General features: G+C 39.5%; 1 protein-coding gene across 1 annotated transcript; it reads right to left on the minus strand.

Moving 5' to 3' along the window:
- Positions 1-4344: 4344 nt before the first annotated feature.
- Positions 4345-15121, minus strand: LOC113024673 (adhesion G-protein coupled receptor G1-like). Its single transcript, XM_026171973.2, has 13 exons — positions 14321-15121; positions 14180-14215; positions 13991-14042; positions 10938-11022; positions 10628-10735; positions 9476-9637; positions 9341-9398; positions 9159-9250; positions 8194-8312; positions 6411-6688; positions 5393-5495; positions 4933-5267; positions 4345-4842 (listed from the first exon to the last, which is right to left on the minus strand). Exons 1-13 carry the CDS (start codon positions 14376-14378, stop codon positions 4796-4798), a joined length of 1533 nt encoding a protein of 510 aa, XP_026027758.2. The 5' UTR covers positions 14379-15121; the 3' UTR covers positions 4345-4795.
- Positions 15122-16703: the final 1582 nt, after the last annotated feature.

Below are 16703 nucleotides of genomic sequence, written 5' to 3' on the forward strand. Positions count from 1 at the left end.
ACAAAAGCCTCAGTTAAATAAAGTTTCATTACTGAGTCATAGAAACCATTTAAAATTAATCTATTATGCTTATTTCCAGCTTATTTCTGCTACTCCTTCACTATATTTTGTATGTAAATATTGTATTTTGTACTTCATGTCTTTATAATATATCTATGGGTTTATTTTGATGCTGCCTTCCTGAGTTCCTGAAGGCTCTGGATGTTGTAGGGCTGTCCTGGTTAACACACCTCTGAAATGTTCAGTGGAGATCTCAGGGGGTGCCTTTGGAATGGCAGACTGTAGTGGTGGTTCCCCTGTTAAAGAAGAGCTCCGACAATAGGGGATCACACTTTTCAGCCTCCTTAGGAAAGTGTATGCCAGGGCACAGGACAGTCTGCCAGTTAGTCAAACCTTGGATTCTGGAGGAATGATGACTTTTTTGTTCTGACTGTGGAACACTAGACCACATCTTAAACCTCTCAAGGATATTCAAAGGTGGGTAGGAGTTTGCTCAACCAGTATACATGTGTTTTGTGGACTTGGAGAAGGCATTTGACAGGGTCCCTCAGGATATCCTGTTGAGGAGAATGGGGTGCCTGGCTCATTTTTACAGACCATTCTGTCCCTGTACAAATAAAGCCAGAGCTCGGTTCATATCACTGGTAGTAAGTTGTACTTGTTTCCGGTTGGTGTTGGACAGAATATCTAAGCATGGCAAGGTGGTGGAGGGTCTTTGTTTGGGTTTTTTGAGATGATGTGTTCATCGTGCGGTAACCTTCTGCTTTGAATGGAGCAGTTTGTGGCTGAGTGTGAAGCAGCAGGAATGAGAACCAGCACTTCCCATTCCAAGATCATGATCCTACTGGGAGGAGGACCCAGGGCAGACCCTGGACTCACTAGAGATTGTATCTCTCAGCTGCCTGGGAATGTGAGTTGGAGGAGTTAGGTGGGGTGTGGGAAGTCTAGGCTTCTATGGGGTAAGGAATGATCCGGTGTAGACAGCAGCCATGTTGTCCTGCAGCCTTTTCCAGTGCTGGACTGGACCGTCTGCATCAGGTGGGTAGCAAGCATCAGAGGCTTTGGAATGGGGACGGGGGGGTGAGTGTATATCTGCATCAGTGTACATGCATATGTGTGTGTGTGTGTGTGTGTGTATCCTGTGTTCAGCTTGAGAGAGAGTGTGTCCTTTCACCTGGTTAAGCAAAAGTCAACAGTCCTCGGCTGATGCAGGTGTCCTTGAAGGATAGGGGCAGAGAGTCAAAACAGAGTCCTGTTATCAAGGAGAAGAATTTGTTGTTCCAGAGCCGAATGAGTGAAGGAGATGATTATGGACTGATTCTTATATAGTGCTTTTCTACTCTCCCCAAGTACTCAAAGCACTGTGTACAACATGCCTCATCCACCCATTCAAGCACTTCTAAACACAAGTACAAAGTAATCTACATTCACACACATTCACACTCCGATGAATGCATCATCTTGCCCAAGGATATCTGACATGCAGACTGGGAAAGCCAAGGATCAAACCACCAACCTTCCAGTCTGATCTGCTCTACCACCTGAGCCACAGCCACCCGCATGAATAAATAAACTTGCTGTTGTTTGGGTTAATGTGAACAACTGCATCCGATTTTGCAGTCGGGCTAATGTCCCTCACTGGTCATCAGGTATACAGGGAGTGCAGAATTATTAGGCAAGTTATATTTTTGAGGAATAATTTTATTATTGAACAACAACCATGTTCTCAATGAACCCAAAAAACTCATTAATATCAAAGCTGAATGTTTGTGGAAGTAGTTTTTAGTTTGTTTTTAGTTTTAGCTATTTTAGGGGGATATCTGTGTGTGCAGGTGACTATTACTGTGCATAATTATTAGGCAACTTAACAAAAAACAAATATATACCCATTTCAATTATTTATTTTTACCAGTGAAACCAATATAACATCTCCACATTCACAAATATACATTTCTGACATTCAAAAACAAAACAAAAACAAATCAGCGACCAATATAGCCACCTTTCTTTGCAAGGACACTCAAAAGCCTGCCATCCATGGATTCTGTCAGTGTTTTGATCTGTTCACCATCAACATTGCGTGCAGCAGCAACCACAGCCTCCCAGACACTGTTCAGAGAGGTGTACTGTTTTCCCTCCTTGTAAATCTCACATTTGATGATGGACCACAGGTTCTCAATGGGGTTCAGATCAGGTGAACAAGGAGGCCATGTCATTAGTTTTTCTTCTTTTATACCCTTCCTTGCCAGCCACGCTGTGGAGTACTTGGACGCGTGTGATGGAGCATTGTCCTGCATGAAAATCATGTTTTTCTTGAAGGATGCAGACTTCTTCCTGTACCACTGCTTGAAGAAGGTGTCTTCCAGAAACTGGCAGTAGGACTGGGAGTTGAGCTTGACTCCATCCTCAACCCGAAAAGGCCCCACAAGCTCATCTTTGATGATACCAGCCCAAACCAGTACTCCACCTCCACCTTGCTGGCGTCTGAGTCGGACTGGAGCTCTCTGCCCTTTACCAATCCAGCCACGGGCCCATCCATCTGGCCCATCAAGACTCACTCTCATTTCATCAGTCCATAAAACCTTAGAAAAACCAGTCTTGAGATATTTCTTGGCCCAGTCTTGACGTTTCAGCTTGTGTGTCTTGTTCAGTGGTGGTCGTCTTTCAGCCTTTCTTACCTTGGCCATGTCTCTGAGTATTGCACACCTTGTGCTTTTGGGCACTCCAGTGATGTTGCAGCTCTGAAATATGGCCAAACTGGTGGCAAGTGGCATCTTGGCAGCTGCACGCTTGACTTTTCTCAGTTCATGGGCAGTTATTTTGCGCCTTGGTTTTTCCACACGCTTCTTGCGACCCTGTTGACTATTTTGAATGAAACGCTTGATTGTTCGATGATCACGCTTCAGAAGCTTTGCAATTTTGAGACTGCTGCATCCCTCTGCAAGATATCTCACTATTTTTGACTTTTCTGAGCCTGTCAAGTCCTTCTTTTGACCCATTTTGCCAAAGGAAAGGACGTTGCCTAATAATTATGCACACCTGATATAGGGTGTTGATGTCATTAGACCACACCCCTTCTCATTACAGAGATGCACATCACCTAATATGCTTAATTGGTAGTAGGCTTTCGAGCCTATACAGCTTGGAGCAAGACAACATGCATGAAGAGGATGATGTGGACAAAATACTCATTTGCCTAATAATTCTGCACTCCCTGTATCAATTCCCCGTTGCAGAGCCAAGATCTCATCCATATTGCGTTCAATAAACACAGTCTGAGCACTCACGGCTTGCCCATCACAATCATGTCAGCCAGCCTCGTGGTGTTTTGAACAGCTGTAACCGTGAGTTGTTTGACAGATGTGATGGGACTTCCCATGATGCACAAAAGAATTCTTCCTCTGTTAAACTCTTTTCACTCTTGATGTGTTTTACGGCACTACTGCTTACCACAAAATGTTGCCTTCTTCTCATAATTTGTGTCCTCCTTATCTCTGTGTGCTCTTCTTATTTATCCTCTATTTCCCCTCACCTGGAACCACAAAAGCAGATGGCTTGTGTTGAAGATCTGTTCCTGTCTCTTTCCTTTATGGCCAAGTGCTGCTTATAAAGGATCACCATATGGTTGTGGTTTTCCTTCCTGGGGTCTTTGTCTTATTATGTAAGGTGCCTTGAGAATAATGTTCTTATGAACTGGATGTATAACTACAGCTTAATTGAATTAAATGCTACTCTGGTTGCATGTGTTTTGGAGGATCTGTCACATTATGTGCTGTTGTAAATCAACCAGCCTATGAGTAAAACCACGAATAAAACAAAAAAAGGCTGCAATTATTGTGCACAAGGGGTCACTCTACAGCGACTCTGTTATTGAGTTTCATAGTTCAATACTCAGTTTCAATTCCTGTCAGATAACATCAGATGATGTCTGCAGCCCCATTTCACTGAAAAGTTAGTTCAGTCCAAAGCAATTAAAGTATTTTTTCATGTTAAACACTCCATCAGTAACAGTACTAACCACTGAGCTATGTTGCAACATTCATGCTTCACAATCATCTGTACAGTAGCAAAAAGTCATGGCGTGTCTGCATAGTCTCCTCAATTATAGGTGACTAATACACATTGAGTCAGCTGCTGAGAGGGTATGTAGGCTCTGTGATAGGCTGGCTTGTGTTTCAGGATGTACTGTTGATTAAAACAGAAGGACTGACAGCAATCTTTGTACCTAAACCACTAAAGCAAAAGGTTAGGTGCAATTTTAGCTCAAGAAACTAACATGAAACTTTAAACCTTATGATAGTTTCCAGAAATTATCATTTAGACCATTTAAGTGTGTAGAAATGATGCTGTGCATTAAAATATTTTAATCATAGTTTTCCTACTTGACTCATACGTGAGAAAGCCAGACAAAAATATCTGAAAGTGTATAGTTCACTGAGAGACTGACCTGCAGTGAAACCAAATGTTTTTATGAAAGCACAAAAGTTTCCATCTACAGTAACTTACCTAAGTCATAATACATGAATTGTCTTTTATGAATCAGTAAATTGTTGAGAATCTTTGCCTTCTCTACTAAAAATAATACAACCATAAGAATCATAGCTGCATTTTTTGAAAATATACATTTGCATATAAAAGAAGAAACAAAACAGCAACAAAAACCCAAAAACTCATTCAACAGTCAACACCTAATATACATCATAGATAATACATCTTGGCTGTTATTGGCTATTGGCTGCTGAAACTGGTGTTCAACATTTTTTGAAGAGTCTCTGACTAATGAAACATAGCCCGATCAAGACTTCCGGGCCAAACCCACAGACCAAAGAAATATAAATACACCTGAGAAGAGAAGAAAAACGAGTGTTAATTCTTCTTGCAAGTGATCAAAGTCCAGTGCATATTTGATATAAGAATCATTCACATAATAACCTTGAAGGGAGTTCAAAATGGTGAATATGTAGATCCCAGTGAGTGAAACGTACGTAGTGCTGGCTAACCCCCAAGGTAACCCCAGCACACAGCTGAGGCCCAGCACTGTGACACAGTCCCTCCATAACCTCTTTCTTTTCGCTTTGTTTATCTTCTTCCAGTCACTGCTGCTTACAAAGCTCATCTTCTTATCATCACTTCTTAATTTCCGCATCTTACACACAACCAGCCCCAGCATGCAGGCATTGAACACGACCACCAACAAAGGAAAGGCCACAGTAGTGATGTAGCTGACTAGAGGACACTTTGATTGGAAGTCGCTGCTAATCCAGCACCTGCCCATTAAAAAGATAAAATAAAAAAATACAGTGAGCTCCTTTAACATAACAGCATGTATCTGTGCATAATCAAAATACCATGCTAATTACATATTTAAAATCAAAACCACTGAGTTTCTTACATTTGTGCTGTTGAATTGCCATTTTTGGTTTCCCTTAGTTGTAGAGTGTACTTTCCATAAACACCTGAAATCCCACAAATTGTTGCGACCAATGTGGGAAAACCTGGACAAGAGAATGATCAATTACCTTTAATTGAATCATTAGATACAAAGACCAAGATAAGATCAAATGTAACATTTTTTTTTTAAATTTGCAATATCCATTGCAGTTTCTCAAACATAAAATAAAAGATATACGGAGAATGTTAGATTATCACCAAGTTCTGGGCTTCAGTGTAAGAACCTTGCCAGTGTCTGTGTGTGTACGTGTAAAACGCAAACACTGGAATGTGGCTTCTCTTAATTTAATTTATTCAAAAAGAAATTGCTCTACATGAAAAAAATACAAACAAACAAAAAACAATAATACGAGTCTACACAAATCACCAACCTTGAGAAATTTTGAGATTGAGCCCCATCTACATATTCCTCTTATCTCTAAACTGCCAGACTTTGTCAGTTTGTTCAGTTGACTAGAAGCTGAACTGAGAGAGAAAGTGATTTGCAACACAATGGAAAAAAGTCAATAACATTCAGCAGCTTTAGTAGATAATGTGTGAAAATGTCCCACTATAACTTTTTCTTAATTTAAAGGTGACCAATTCAAACAACAGCCAAAGAGAGCTCAGGATACTCTTGTTTCTGAATTTTTCTTTGTATAATTCTACTTGTTTTTAAGGTTATTTGTCAGTTTTTTGGTTTCTTAGTGTTCTTTATTGTCAGGTCTCAACTGTTATGAGTTTCACCCCAACTTGTGCTCAGTATTTCCGTTTAGGTAGTTTCTCATTTTTGATAGAAGGATAACGATAGAAGTTAGATTAGATTCAGCTGTCTTGTTACTCTCCTGTTTTCAAATCATTAATTACCTTGCCTATATTAATTGCCCTCAGTCTTGTCTTGGAACTATTGCTTCATTAGTGTTTTTCTTTTCTTTTTTCCATATTTGACAGAAACAATGTCCCAACAAAACTTCACTAACCCCATCCAACCAGGCAGAGTTTGAGCAGGTATCTCCTGATATAGATGTTAAAGACCCGAATGAGCAAAAGGTAGATTTGAAACCCCTCCAGAGCACTCCAGGTCAAGGTGGCCAGCAGAGACCAATGCAGAAAGAGACCAAGAACCAGGCAAATTGAGCTGTCCTCATTTTTCCTCAGCCATTCCCAGAAACTGCACAGCAGGAAGCTGAGGTGGAGGCAGAACATTGCCCCTGTAAGTTGCATGTGCAGACCTGTGGCCTTCTCAGGACACCGCCGACTACAAGAGAAACAGGATTATTTATTTATCACCAGTTTTGCAGACAGTAGACATAATCTGGCATTTTTAGATGTTTAATTTTAAAATCAGTTTCAATATCTGTTCATACTTTCCATGCTTTTCCATACTTTACACCAATAGAGATTATAAGCTTGTTGTTTGTTTATAATGGCTATAAGACTAAATATACAAGATAAAATGTCTTGTCTATGTGTAAGTGAGGCACGTGGTCCTGTGGATTAAACAATAAAAGACAAAAAACTGAAGCTGGCAGCAGTGATGATAGGGTCTTCACACTTTGTCAAAGTGTGCTACAGCTGAGGCCAACTGTTGCTACTGTCAAGCTATTTCCTGTTGTCACATGAATAGCTTACACATTTCTTCATGGTAGTTTCATGAAGGAGTTGCTTGTCCTGTGTAGAACCCACAATGAAAATTTCCTGTACATCTCATGAACATTGAATGATGTTTACAACTTAAGTACCCAATTTCTTGTTTCTATTCCTATGCAGTAGTTCGTTCATCTGTGACCAAAAGACATAGAGACGTCTCCACACTTGGACTCTTATCAAACGTGAAGTTTGGAGCAGATTTGGTAACCATGTCATTTTGGCACCGTCACATGCAAGAGCCATTAAATATAAACATTTTCACAACAACTGACATAGGTGTCAGGATTCACAGTGTTTCAAAGCTTTCCAACCCCATAAAATACTTTAAGGTAAATTGAGATGTGGCCAAAGTTCAATGTAAATTTACAATGAACTAAAGCGAAAGTATCAGCTATAGCTATAGCTGCTGCGCAATACTGACATATAGGTGTGTTGAAACTAGACTGGGGGCTGAAGTGGTTTACTATCAGCAGGGTGCAGTGTCACAGACAACAAGTCAAACTATAGAAGAGAGAACAATAATTTATTTATAAGGAACTAAAACCTACTCTCTGCAAATGGCAAAAACCCAGGCATTTCTTTAGGTTTACAAACTAAATAGGTTTTGCAAAAAAGCATTCATGCAGGGAAGTTCAAACATTATTTTTAAAAAGTTTCAAAAATTGGAGCAACAACTGAGGTCCTATGAAGCAACATGTGGTGAGAGGCGCTGTAACCTAGCAACATAACATAGTAGTGTTCTCAGAAACAGGCAAGCCATCTACTTAGCCACCAAACACTGTGGTGGGCTTCCTGGCTATTTGTGTGACCTGGGTTTTTGCCACTTAGAATGAAATGCTTGATGTGAAATCTTTCACAATGAATGTCATGTTAAGTGTGTGGGACAAGTTAGTTTTCTGATGCTTAATAACTAATGTCTAATCTTTCACAACATAGTAAAAAACAAAACAAAATGTAATTTTTCTATGAAATGAGATGGCAGTAATTCACTTAGTATGAACACATTACTTTAGGTCCTTGATGAAAGGATGAAAAAAATGTCTCGTCTGCTAAACTAAAGAGATATTCTACAATATTTAAATATGACACATCACGGGACATGAGGACACTCACTGTAACCAAATGAAGACAATCAGGCTGATGAATGTGAAGACGACTGAAAGTGCTGATCCAATGTAAGTGATGTAGCTTAGCTTCTCCGCTTCCAAGTTTGTGACTGATATCTCAGGGTTCTGAAACGTAAGACAATATGTACGTATGTAAAAATAAGGGAAGTACCAGTGTGACCAAGAAGCTGGTGTAGACATGCTAAACACTGCAGTTCCCCCAAAAGCAAGTTAATTACTAAGGTTAAAATTGCCATAATGATATTAACAATCAAGTTTACAGCTTAGTACAAAAATAGTTTTGAGGTTCTATAGATAATTTCATCCTATTTATTACAATTGTAATAGAGTTATAATTGTAGTTATAACGAGAGGCTCAAAGTCAGGCATGCGCCAGCTTTGAGTAACATGTTTGCTAGCATAAACAGCTCTGGCTAAATACTGTCAGCTAACCTTTAGATTAGTGATATTATTTAACAAATACTATGTGGTGTGACACAACCCAGTCAAACAATTTGTACTTCAGTTTTAGTGAGAGAATACAAGTATTCCAGTATTTTATTGTTGTTTCGTAAGTCATCAAAAGCAGATATCTGTATCTGTACAATGTACCAATACAGATTATTGATGAAGATTCCTAACATCCGCTGTCCTCTCTTCCTCAAGGCGGCTAACACTGAGGCTTCTAAATGCTGATTCCAAAACTAACGAGTGACATATCAGGTTACATCCTGCTTTTATACAATCTATATGTAATGCACTAGTTAGCTCACGCTGGCATTAAAAAATCTATTCCTCTCATTTATTCTGGTATATTTAATTATACAAAATATGTCACCCCTCAAATGCTATACACATGGCATTTTGTCTCCTAATTGATATGCTGTGCCGAGTTACAGCTGCTAAACAATAATAAGACAAAAATATATTTTTATGACCAAAGTTTGATCATTTTCTGTTAAATTATATTACCACAAGAACAGCAAAGAAGCTGAGATGGTCGCAGCTGCAAATAAATTCATCTTCAGTTTTATTGGTTTTGCAGCCTTTAACACTCCAGTAACCTACACAGGAAAAAAAATCAGAGCAAGTAAGTGTGCGTCACCTTTTTACTTAGAAATAAAAATACCAAACAATGACATCGATAACAGCACCTGTTCCATTGTCTGATTCCTGCCAAAATACACAAGTTCCATCTGTAATCTGTGAAGACTAAATCAAAATAAGATGGAAACAGGTTATTCCATTTTCTAAATATGATGTTAGCCCAACTATGTTTGTATTTTTACCTTTTTGTTGTGTTTGAAGAATAACATGATGGGTTGTAAGAGATTTCTGATGATTTCACCATTTTCTGTCATGTTAACTGCCTTCACCGCGAGGACTAATCCTCTGAGCACAGTGCCTTCTCTGCGGTGGAATTGGAATCTACTTTTCTGAGGAGGACTCAGCTGCAATGAGGCAGACACATGACAGTAATGTTAGTGTTGAAAATGGGATTTTTGTTGTGTGGGACTGTAGGCTGTAGGTTTATATTATGAAATGGTAATTATGAAAGAGTGAATTTTGGGCCATTTTACAGAGAAAGGAGTATGTATATATACTACTCCTAATGTAAGGAGTAGTATAATGAATTATGTTGCCCTAGATGTAACTAAGTAGCGTACTGCGTTACTTTGAAGAAAAGTATCCTGTTCAATGTGTAATACATTGCTTTTTAAAAGACCCCAATTCTGATAACAACAAAGAGGGGAAATAGCTCACAGCATGCAATTCATTTGCATATCTTTGACATGCTGCTTGGAGCTGGTGGTGACTCTCAAAGCAAAGCCCACGAGAACCTAATGAGCATCAATAAGCAATCGAGTGGGTAAAAATTATTGATAATGGAATCAGCATTGCTAAATTCTTATAAGTTTCCATTCCTACTGATGCGTGAGAAAATAATAAAGCCCTCTGAAAAGTGAGGACTCTTAAAGAGAATGCAACAAGGATGCCATGGAAAGATGATTCGTTTTGCAGTGCAGTGTCCTGTTGAGAATCCAAATCCTACAACTTTAGCGCCCTATCTTGCAAAGCCATAATGGACTTTTGGATGTTGTCATTTTGCCCCTGCTCAGGCTTTTCAAAAGCTGCCATCCTCCATCTGAACTTTCACCTTTGTGTCTCTAACGTCTGGCTTTCTTCCACATCACCTTCTGACAGCTATAAATAAACTTCTACAGCTCTGAGTAAAATCCTTTCTGCCTCGCTCAGCCATCATATCATTCTGCAATCAAACAAGACCTGATCTCCACTTCAAGGGACAGAGGATATAAAGTAAATAAACAAAATTTTTGGAAAAAAAAGTTGATGCAAAATGTTTCTATGAAAGACAATACTTAAATTATGTATTCTTACGGTATGATGGGACTAAGGTTCTCTCTTAAGGTTCTACTTACCTTAAAATAAGTGCTGTTGATAACAGAAGCCATCACTGTGGTGGCAGCTCCTTTGAAAGCTGAGGATGGGATGTGAATTCTGTGGTGAGATGTAGGGTTCATATCACCCTGAAAAGCACAAACAAGAGCATGAAAAAAGATCTGAATGCATACATCCTCCACAGTATATCAATACAAATATATATAACACAGGTTATAATTTATAAAAGTTACCTTTGCTTGCACCTTGTTCCTTGTCTCAGGTATTTATAGATCTTTCAAGAAAAGATATTATAAAAACAACAAACTCACCCCCCAAAAATGTGCTCACCTCTAGTGATGAGTCCACGGTTTGACGACTGAAGCCGAATATACGCCTTTTGAGTTCACAGGCTGCAGTTCTTTCCTCATAACACCTGCAAAGATATACTCACTATATAAGTATTCACTGATCTGAAACAAATGGCACAACTAAATCTATGAATATATACTGAAGGTGACGTTTCCATTACAATAATCAGATAATATATTACCTGCAAATATTGATAAACACTACCAGTCAAAGTTGGGACACACCTTCACATTTACTGGTTTGTTTTAATTTTCACGACTATTTATGTTGCAGATTCTCACTGAAGGCATCAAAACTATAAATGAGCACACATGGCATTATGTAGAAAACAAAAAAGTGTGAAAAAAGTCAATACATGTTTTATATTTTACATTCTTAAAAATAGCCACGCTTTGATTGCTGCTTTGCACACTCTTGGCATTCTCTCACTGAGCTTCATGAGGTCGTCACCTGAAATGGTTTTCCAACAGACTTGAAAGAGTTCCCAGAGGTCCATCTCATCCTAAAACATCTCGACTGGGTTTAGATCAGGTGACTGTGGAGGCCAGGTCATCTGGCGCAGCACTCCATCACTTTCATTCTTGGTCAGCCTGGAGGTGTGTTTGAGGTCATTGTCAAGTTGAAAAATAAATGATGGTCCAACTGCAGGATGCTGTGGTAGCTATGCTGATTCAGTGTTCCTTCAGTTTTGAATAAATCTCCAACTGTGTCACCAGCAAAGCACCCCCACACCATTACATCTCTTCTTTTATGCTTCATGGTGAGAACCATGCGTGCAAATACCATCTGTTCATCTTTTCTGCATTGCACAAAGTCACAACGGGTGGAACCAAAGATCTCAAATTTGGACTCATCAGACCAAAGCACAGATTTACACTGGTCTACTGTCCATTCCTTGCGTTTCTTGGCCCAAACAAATCTCTTCTGCTTGTTGCTCTTCCTTAGTCGTGGTTTCCTCTGAACAGTTGATGTAGAGATGTGTCTGCTACTGGAACTCTGTGTGGCATTTATCTGGGCTCTAATCAGAGGTGCTGTTAATTTCTGAAGTTGGTGACTGGATGAATTTATCCTCAGCAGCAGAGGTAACTCTTGGTCTTCGTTACCTGTGGCAGTCCTCAATTTCATGGCAGCACTCCATGGTTTTCACGACTGCACTTGGACACATTCAGTTTAAGCAATTTCCCAGACTGACTGACCTTCAGTTCTTAAAACAATGATGGACTGCTGTTTCTCTTAGCTGTTTGTTTCTTGCCATCATACGAATTCTAACATATGTTGTGAAACAGGGTGTCAGCTGTGTACCAACCTGACTTCTGCATAACACAACTGATGGTCCCATCCCAACTAAGAAGGCAAGAAATTCCACAAATGAACCCTGACAAAGCACACCTGTGAAGTGAAAACCATTTCAGGTGACTACATCATTAAGATCATTAACAGAAGGCCAAGGGTTTGCAGCGCTGTCAAGAAAGCAAAGGGTGGCTACTTTGAGGAATTTAAAATATAAGACATATTTAGAGTCATTTTGTCATTTTGTTCTTTGCTGCATAATTCCATATATCTTGCTTTATATATTTCAATTCAATTCAATTCAATAAACTTTATTGATCCCGAAGGTTGGCCCGCAAGGAAATTGGGTATTTGATATCTTCAATATGTATGTACAATGTAAAAAGTAAACAGACTAGTAGTGTATATATGATAAACATAAACATGGATCTACTAAGTTGATCGAACACATTGTTTAATGGAATATGTTCCGAATTCCAAAAGTTCAAGAAAAAAAAAAAACCATGAAGTTCTCTAAAAGCACACAAACCCCATTTTCCTGCATGACAGTCTGGTGATTTAAGCCGCGCACTGACAGCAAATGACACTGTCAGCTTTTAGTAAAAGTCAGTGTCATGGTGGCTGTGTGTGGCAGGCAGATTTGGGGACCCAATATGCAGACTCAAAGAGGCGGAAGTAAACTCAAACTTTGCTTTATTGCTGGACAAACAGTGGGTCGACCACCCAGGTACCCTAACAGGCAGTTGGATAGCATCATTTATGACTCTGAAAGGCACTAACACTCTCAGGAGTACTCTTTGGCTACGTCCACACTAGCCCGGATAGATTTGAAAACGGCATTTTTGTCTGAAAATGCTCCGCGTCCACACTAGCGTTTTCAGTCGTTTTCACAGAGTTGCGCGTCCACATTGTAACGGCCAAAAACGCTTACATTCCAGTACTGAGCATGCGTGAAACAAGAAGATTTGACCTGCCTCACTTCTGTCTGCCGTTTATTTAGTTTCAGGCTCTTTGAAATGTCGCGGCAAAATGTTTAGGAAAAGCACAGAGTTTTTTAAATGGACTAACAATGAGGTGGAGTTGTTGCTGCGAGTAACACAAAAGTACAAAGATGCAAAAGCGAGTGAGAATTAAATAAGGTCTCTGTAGCATGTACAAACTGATATTAATCTTTAATAAGGCTGTCAAAATTGAGAGCAATAGAAAACAACTGCTCTATAATGCCCTCCGCTATCTTAGTTTAATTGGTCACATGACTGCATCATATGACTAACATGTGTCATTGTTTAGAAAGTCTCCGTTTTTGCTGTCCACACTGCGACGTGAAAGCACCGTTTTCAAATATATGCATTTTCAAGAACTTTTTGAAAACGCTGCGTTTTCCATCAGCAAAAACGCCGTCTCAGTGTGGACGGGAGGCCAAAACAGAGAGAAAACGATGCATTTTCAAACGAAAACGTATTAGTGTGGACGTAGCCTTTAGCTGAGGCAGATATTTCAAAACACATAAATGATGACAATCTAGATATGAACATGTTGTTCATCTTAATTTCAATAGGTTTAATGTCTGATTCCATAAACAAAATTTATTATGTATATCTGTGTTTCTCTTTTTGACAGTCACGTTAAGTCAAATCCAGCATTTATCCACAGCAAATAGTGTCCACATTAATTCATTCATGTAGTACAACAATGCAACTTATCCAAAACAGGAGTGTTTAGATGTCCATCATTTAAATTACCGTGTCCAAAAAAGACTACTTTGTGTACAGTGAAGCAGGACATCTTCACACCCTGTCAAAGTGAAGCAAACAGAAAGTGAAGGAATCAGAAAATAACAGTCATACAAGATTTGAAGTTGATACAGTTTTGAAGTCTGAATTCAGAGACAAATGAAAGGCAAGATGTTCGGCTGTTTGGTCAGTACTTACTTAGTGGCTTCTGCGTTGTGAAACTGTTGTTGCCACCTGGTAGTAGAGAAGTGTTTTAAGGGGCTGTTTACAGTTAGTGTTACTCATCTCATAAGCAAACAACTGTAAACATATCAGCAATTACATCGTAAGATTACTCACCAACAGCTTGGGACATAGAAAAACAGATGATTTTGACGAGAAAAAGTGTAATCCACATCGTGTCTCACTCGTCCACAAATAGCTCTATGCTGTAAGAGGACCATTCAATGTGCTGCCCTACCAGGTTGAAGTGTGCTTAACCAAGTGAGCTGAGAATTTCACACATTCTTAGCAGAGCTGTGGTTCAGAGGTCAGAGGAGGAAGTGATTCATGGCTAATGTTTTGGGTTTTTTTCAAAGATGTCATGACTGAGCAATTTGAAGCTGCTGGTTTAAATTTCCACTGAAAATTTCATTGTAAACATAGACTGACACACTGTGAAAAAGCATTAGAACATGACTAACCAGCCAAGACCATGATGCCAGACCACATCATGGTCTTTTAGTTTGCTTTAACCAAAACAAGCTTCAGAGCTTTAACTGGTTTGAAGCTAGTCTTGACCATTTAAAAAAATTAATTGACACTTACACAGAAACAAAAAATGTAACTGAATAATGAATATTAGTTTTTTTTGAAGAAAAGGAATTACTCTAATGTTACTGCTTTACATATACACAGATAGGAATACGTTAAACCATAATTGTCAAGAAATGTTGAGAATTATAAGTTATCAAGGAAGTGAAACCTGAACTCGCATCTTGTCATTTTTCTAAAGATGGCAATACATGAAAATAAATCCAGATTTTTGAAGGTATCTGTATTCCAGTATATAGTGTTTGTCTGCAGCTCTATAAGAACCAGACTGTCTGTAACAGTGGACTGAATACCCCATACTCCCAAATCACCCCTTCCGAGGCTTGGCCTTGAACCCACACGCTAACCACAAAAACTAGATGGAGGAATCTGTGCTCTGCCTGGAGTAGTGTTATAACTGTTCAGCCTGGGACACTACAAAGAGGCTTGTGATGATGATTTGGAGACACAAACTGATATCAACCTCAGTTCCCTTGTCCCAGACTGAAAAAAGTTGTAGGATACCCCATATAGAAAATATTGTCAGCTCCAGGAAAGTGAAACTGGGCACCTAATTCATCGCCCTTGTACGATAGGAAATTGGTTAGGATGTTTACAACAGGAATCCTCAACATGCGACTCTCACAGTCTGTTCTCCAAAACCTAAAAGAGGAATTATGGATTTGATCAAGCCTGGGCTCGGGGGGAGCCCGATTGTCCTAGAGGGACGTTCCCTGCCGGATACATGATAGACGGGTGGAAAAACTAGAGGGTTGTGTGCCTGGCAGGACTGTCGATCGAGGACATTGAAGACATCTACCTTTTCGGAACCATGATAACGGGGTTTTTGCTGATCGGAGCTGGCTTGGCCCTGGCTTATTGGAAATTGAAGAAGGCGGAAACAGCTGTTCAAAACCCCACAAGGCTGCCTGCGATGATTGAAACAATGGGACAAGTCGTGAATTCTCAAAATGTGCTCATCGAACGCAGCACGGAACAAAAAACTCTCTCCCTGATAACAGACTCTGTTTAGACTCTTCGTCCCCATCCCACGTCCCCCATCCTGGATTCCAAGCGCCTTTGAACACTTATCTCGAAGATGGAGGTCAGACATTGTGTGTTTTTGTCGGAGCGTTCCTTTGTGAGTGCGCAAGTGCCAACCAGCATGCTGCCTGCTGTAACCCATGATTTCCTTCAGGCTTAATAAAGTATTTCTGATTCTGATACAGAGTAACATGTCAAAGATCAAGAAAGCAAGCACTGATAATAGTGTCCCTTAATCATACAATCAGTGTAGAAAAACATCACCTGAAACGCGTTTCTTGGTATATCCTGTGCTAAGCTTAAACAGCGTCACACACGGTTTGATCCAAACAGCATGTAGTATATACTCAGTGATGTTGCGCTACACCAGGCAGTTTCAGGAGCTAGGGGTGGGTGATAAACACCTTTATCAGGAGGAGACAGAAGTGCATCAAGGGCCATCCAGGTAAAAAGCAGAGCACGGAGACATGCATGAAATGCATGAGCAATTCATAAGAGTAATGCATAAAAAAGAGGAAGAGTGTCTCCTGTGGTATTGCTGCCACCTGTTTAAACTTCTAATGTCAGGTCATGATGTTGGAGATGATTATTAACAGCCTTGTCTCTTACCGAGTACTGCGTTTTAGGAGTTCTTCCGCTCTGTTCCCCTTTTGAAGACTGCTGTAAAGTAAATGTTAAGCTGTGGAAAACCTAACACATAACTGTAACAGTAAATAAAGTAAATACTATTTTATAAGAAAATTGTTGTCAAAAATTTTCAAAATTTGTCAACATTTTAAAGATTTACTTTATCAATATCAGGGAAGAATTGGCAAGATTAAGAAAGAAGGTATTTTAAAATACTCTTAATGAATATTGATCATTCAGAGAGTACTGTAGTTCATTT

The sequence above is a fragment of the Astatotilapia calliptera genome, chromosome 1 (genome assembly GCF_964374335.1).
Source record: "Astatotilapia calliptera chromosome 1, fAstCal68.1, whole genome shotgun sequence".
Taxonomy (NCBI): Eukaryota; Metazoa; Chordata; class Actinopteri; order Cichliformes; family Cichlidae; genus Astatotilapia; species Astatotilapia calliptera.

What these genes read in the sequence shown, in the direction of transcription:
- LOC113024673 (XM_026171973.2), bottom strand. Translation starts at nt 14,378, where the DNA reads ATGTGGATTACACTTTTTCTCGTCAAAATCATCTGTTTTTCTATGTCC. An exon ending in TTCTATGTCCCAAGCTGTTG is followed by an intron (nt 14,216 to 14,320) that starts GTGAGTAATCTT and finishes CTCTACTACCAG; the next exon opens with GTGGCAACAACAGTTTCACA. An exon ending in CATTTTGAACTCCCTTCAAG is followed by an intron (nt 4,843 to 4,932) that starts GTTATTATGTGA and finishes TTCTCTTCTCAG; the next exon opens with GTGTATTTATATTTCTTTGG.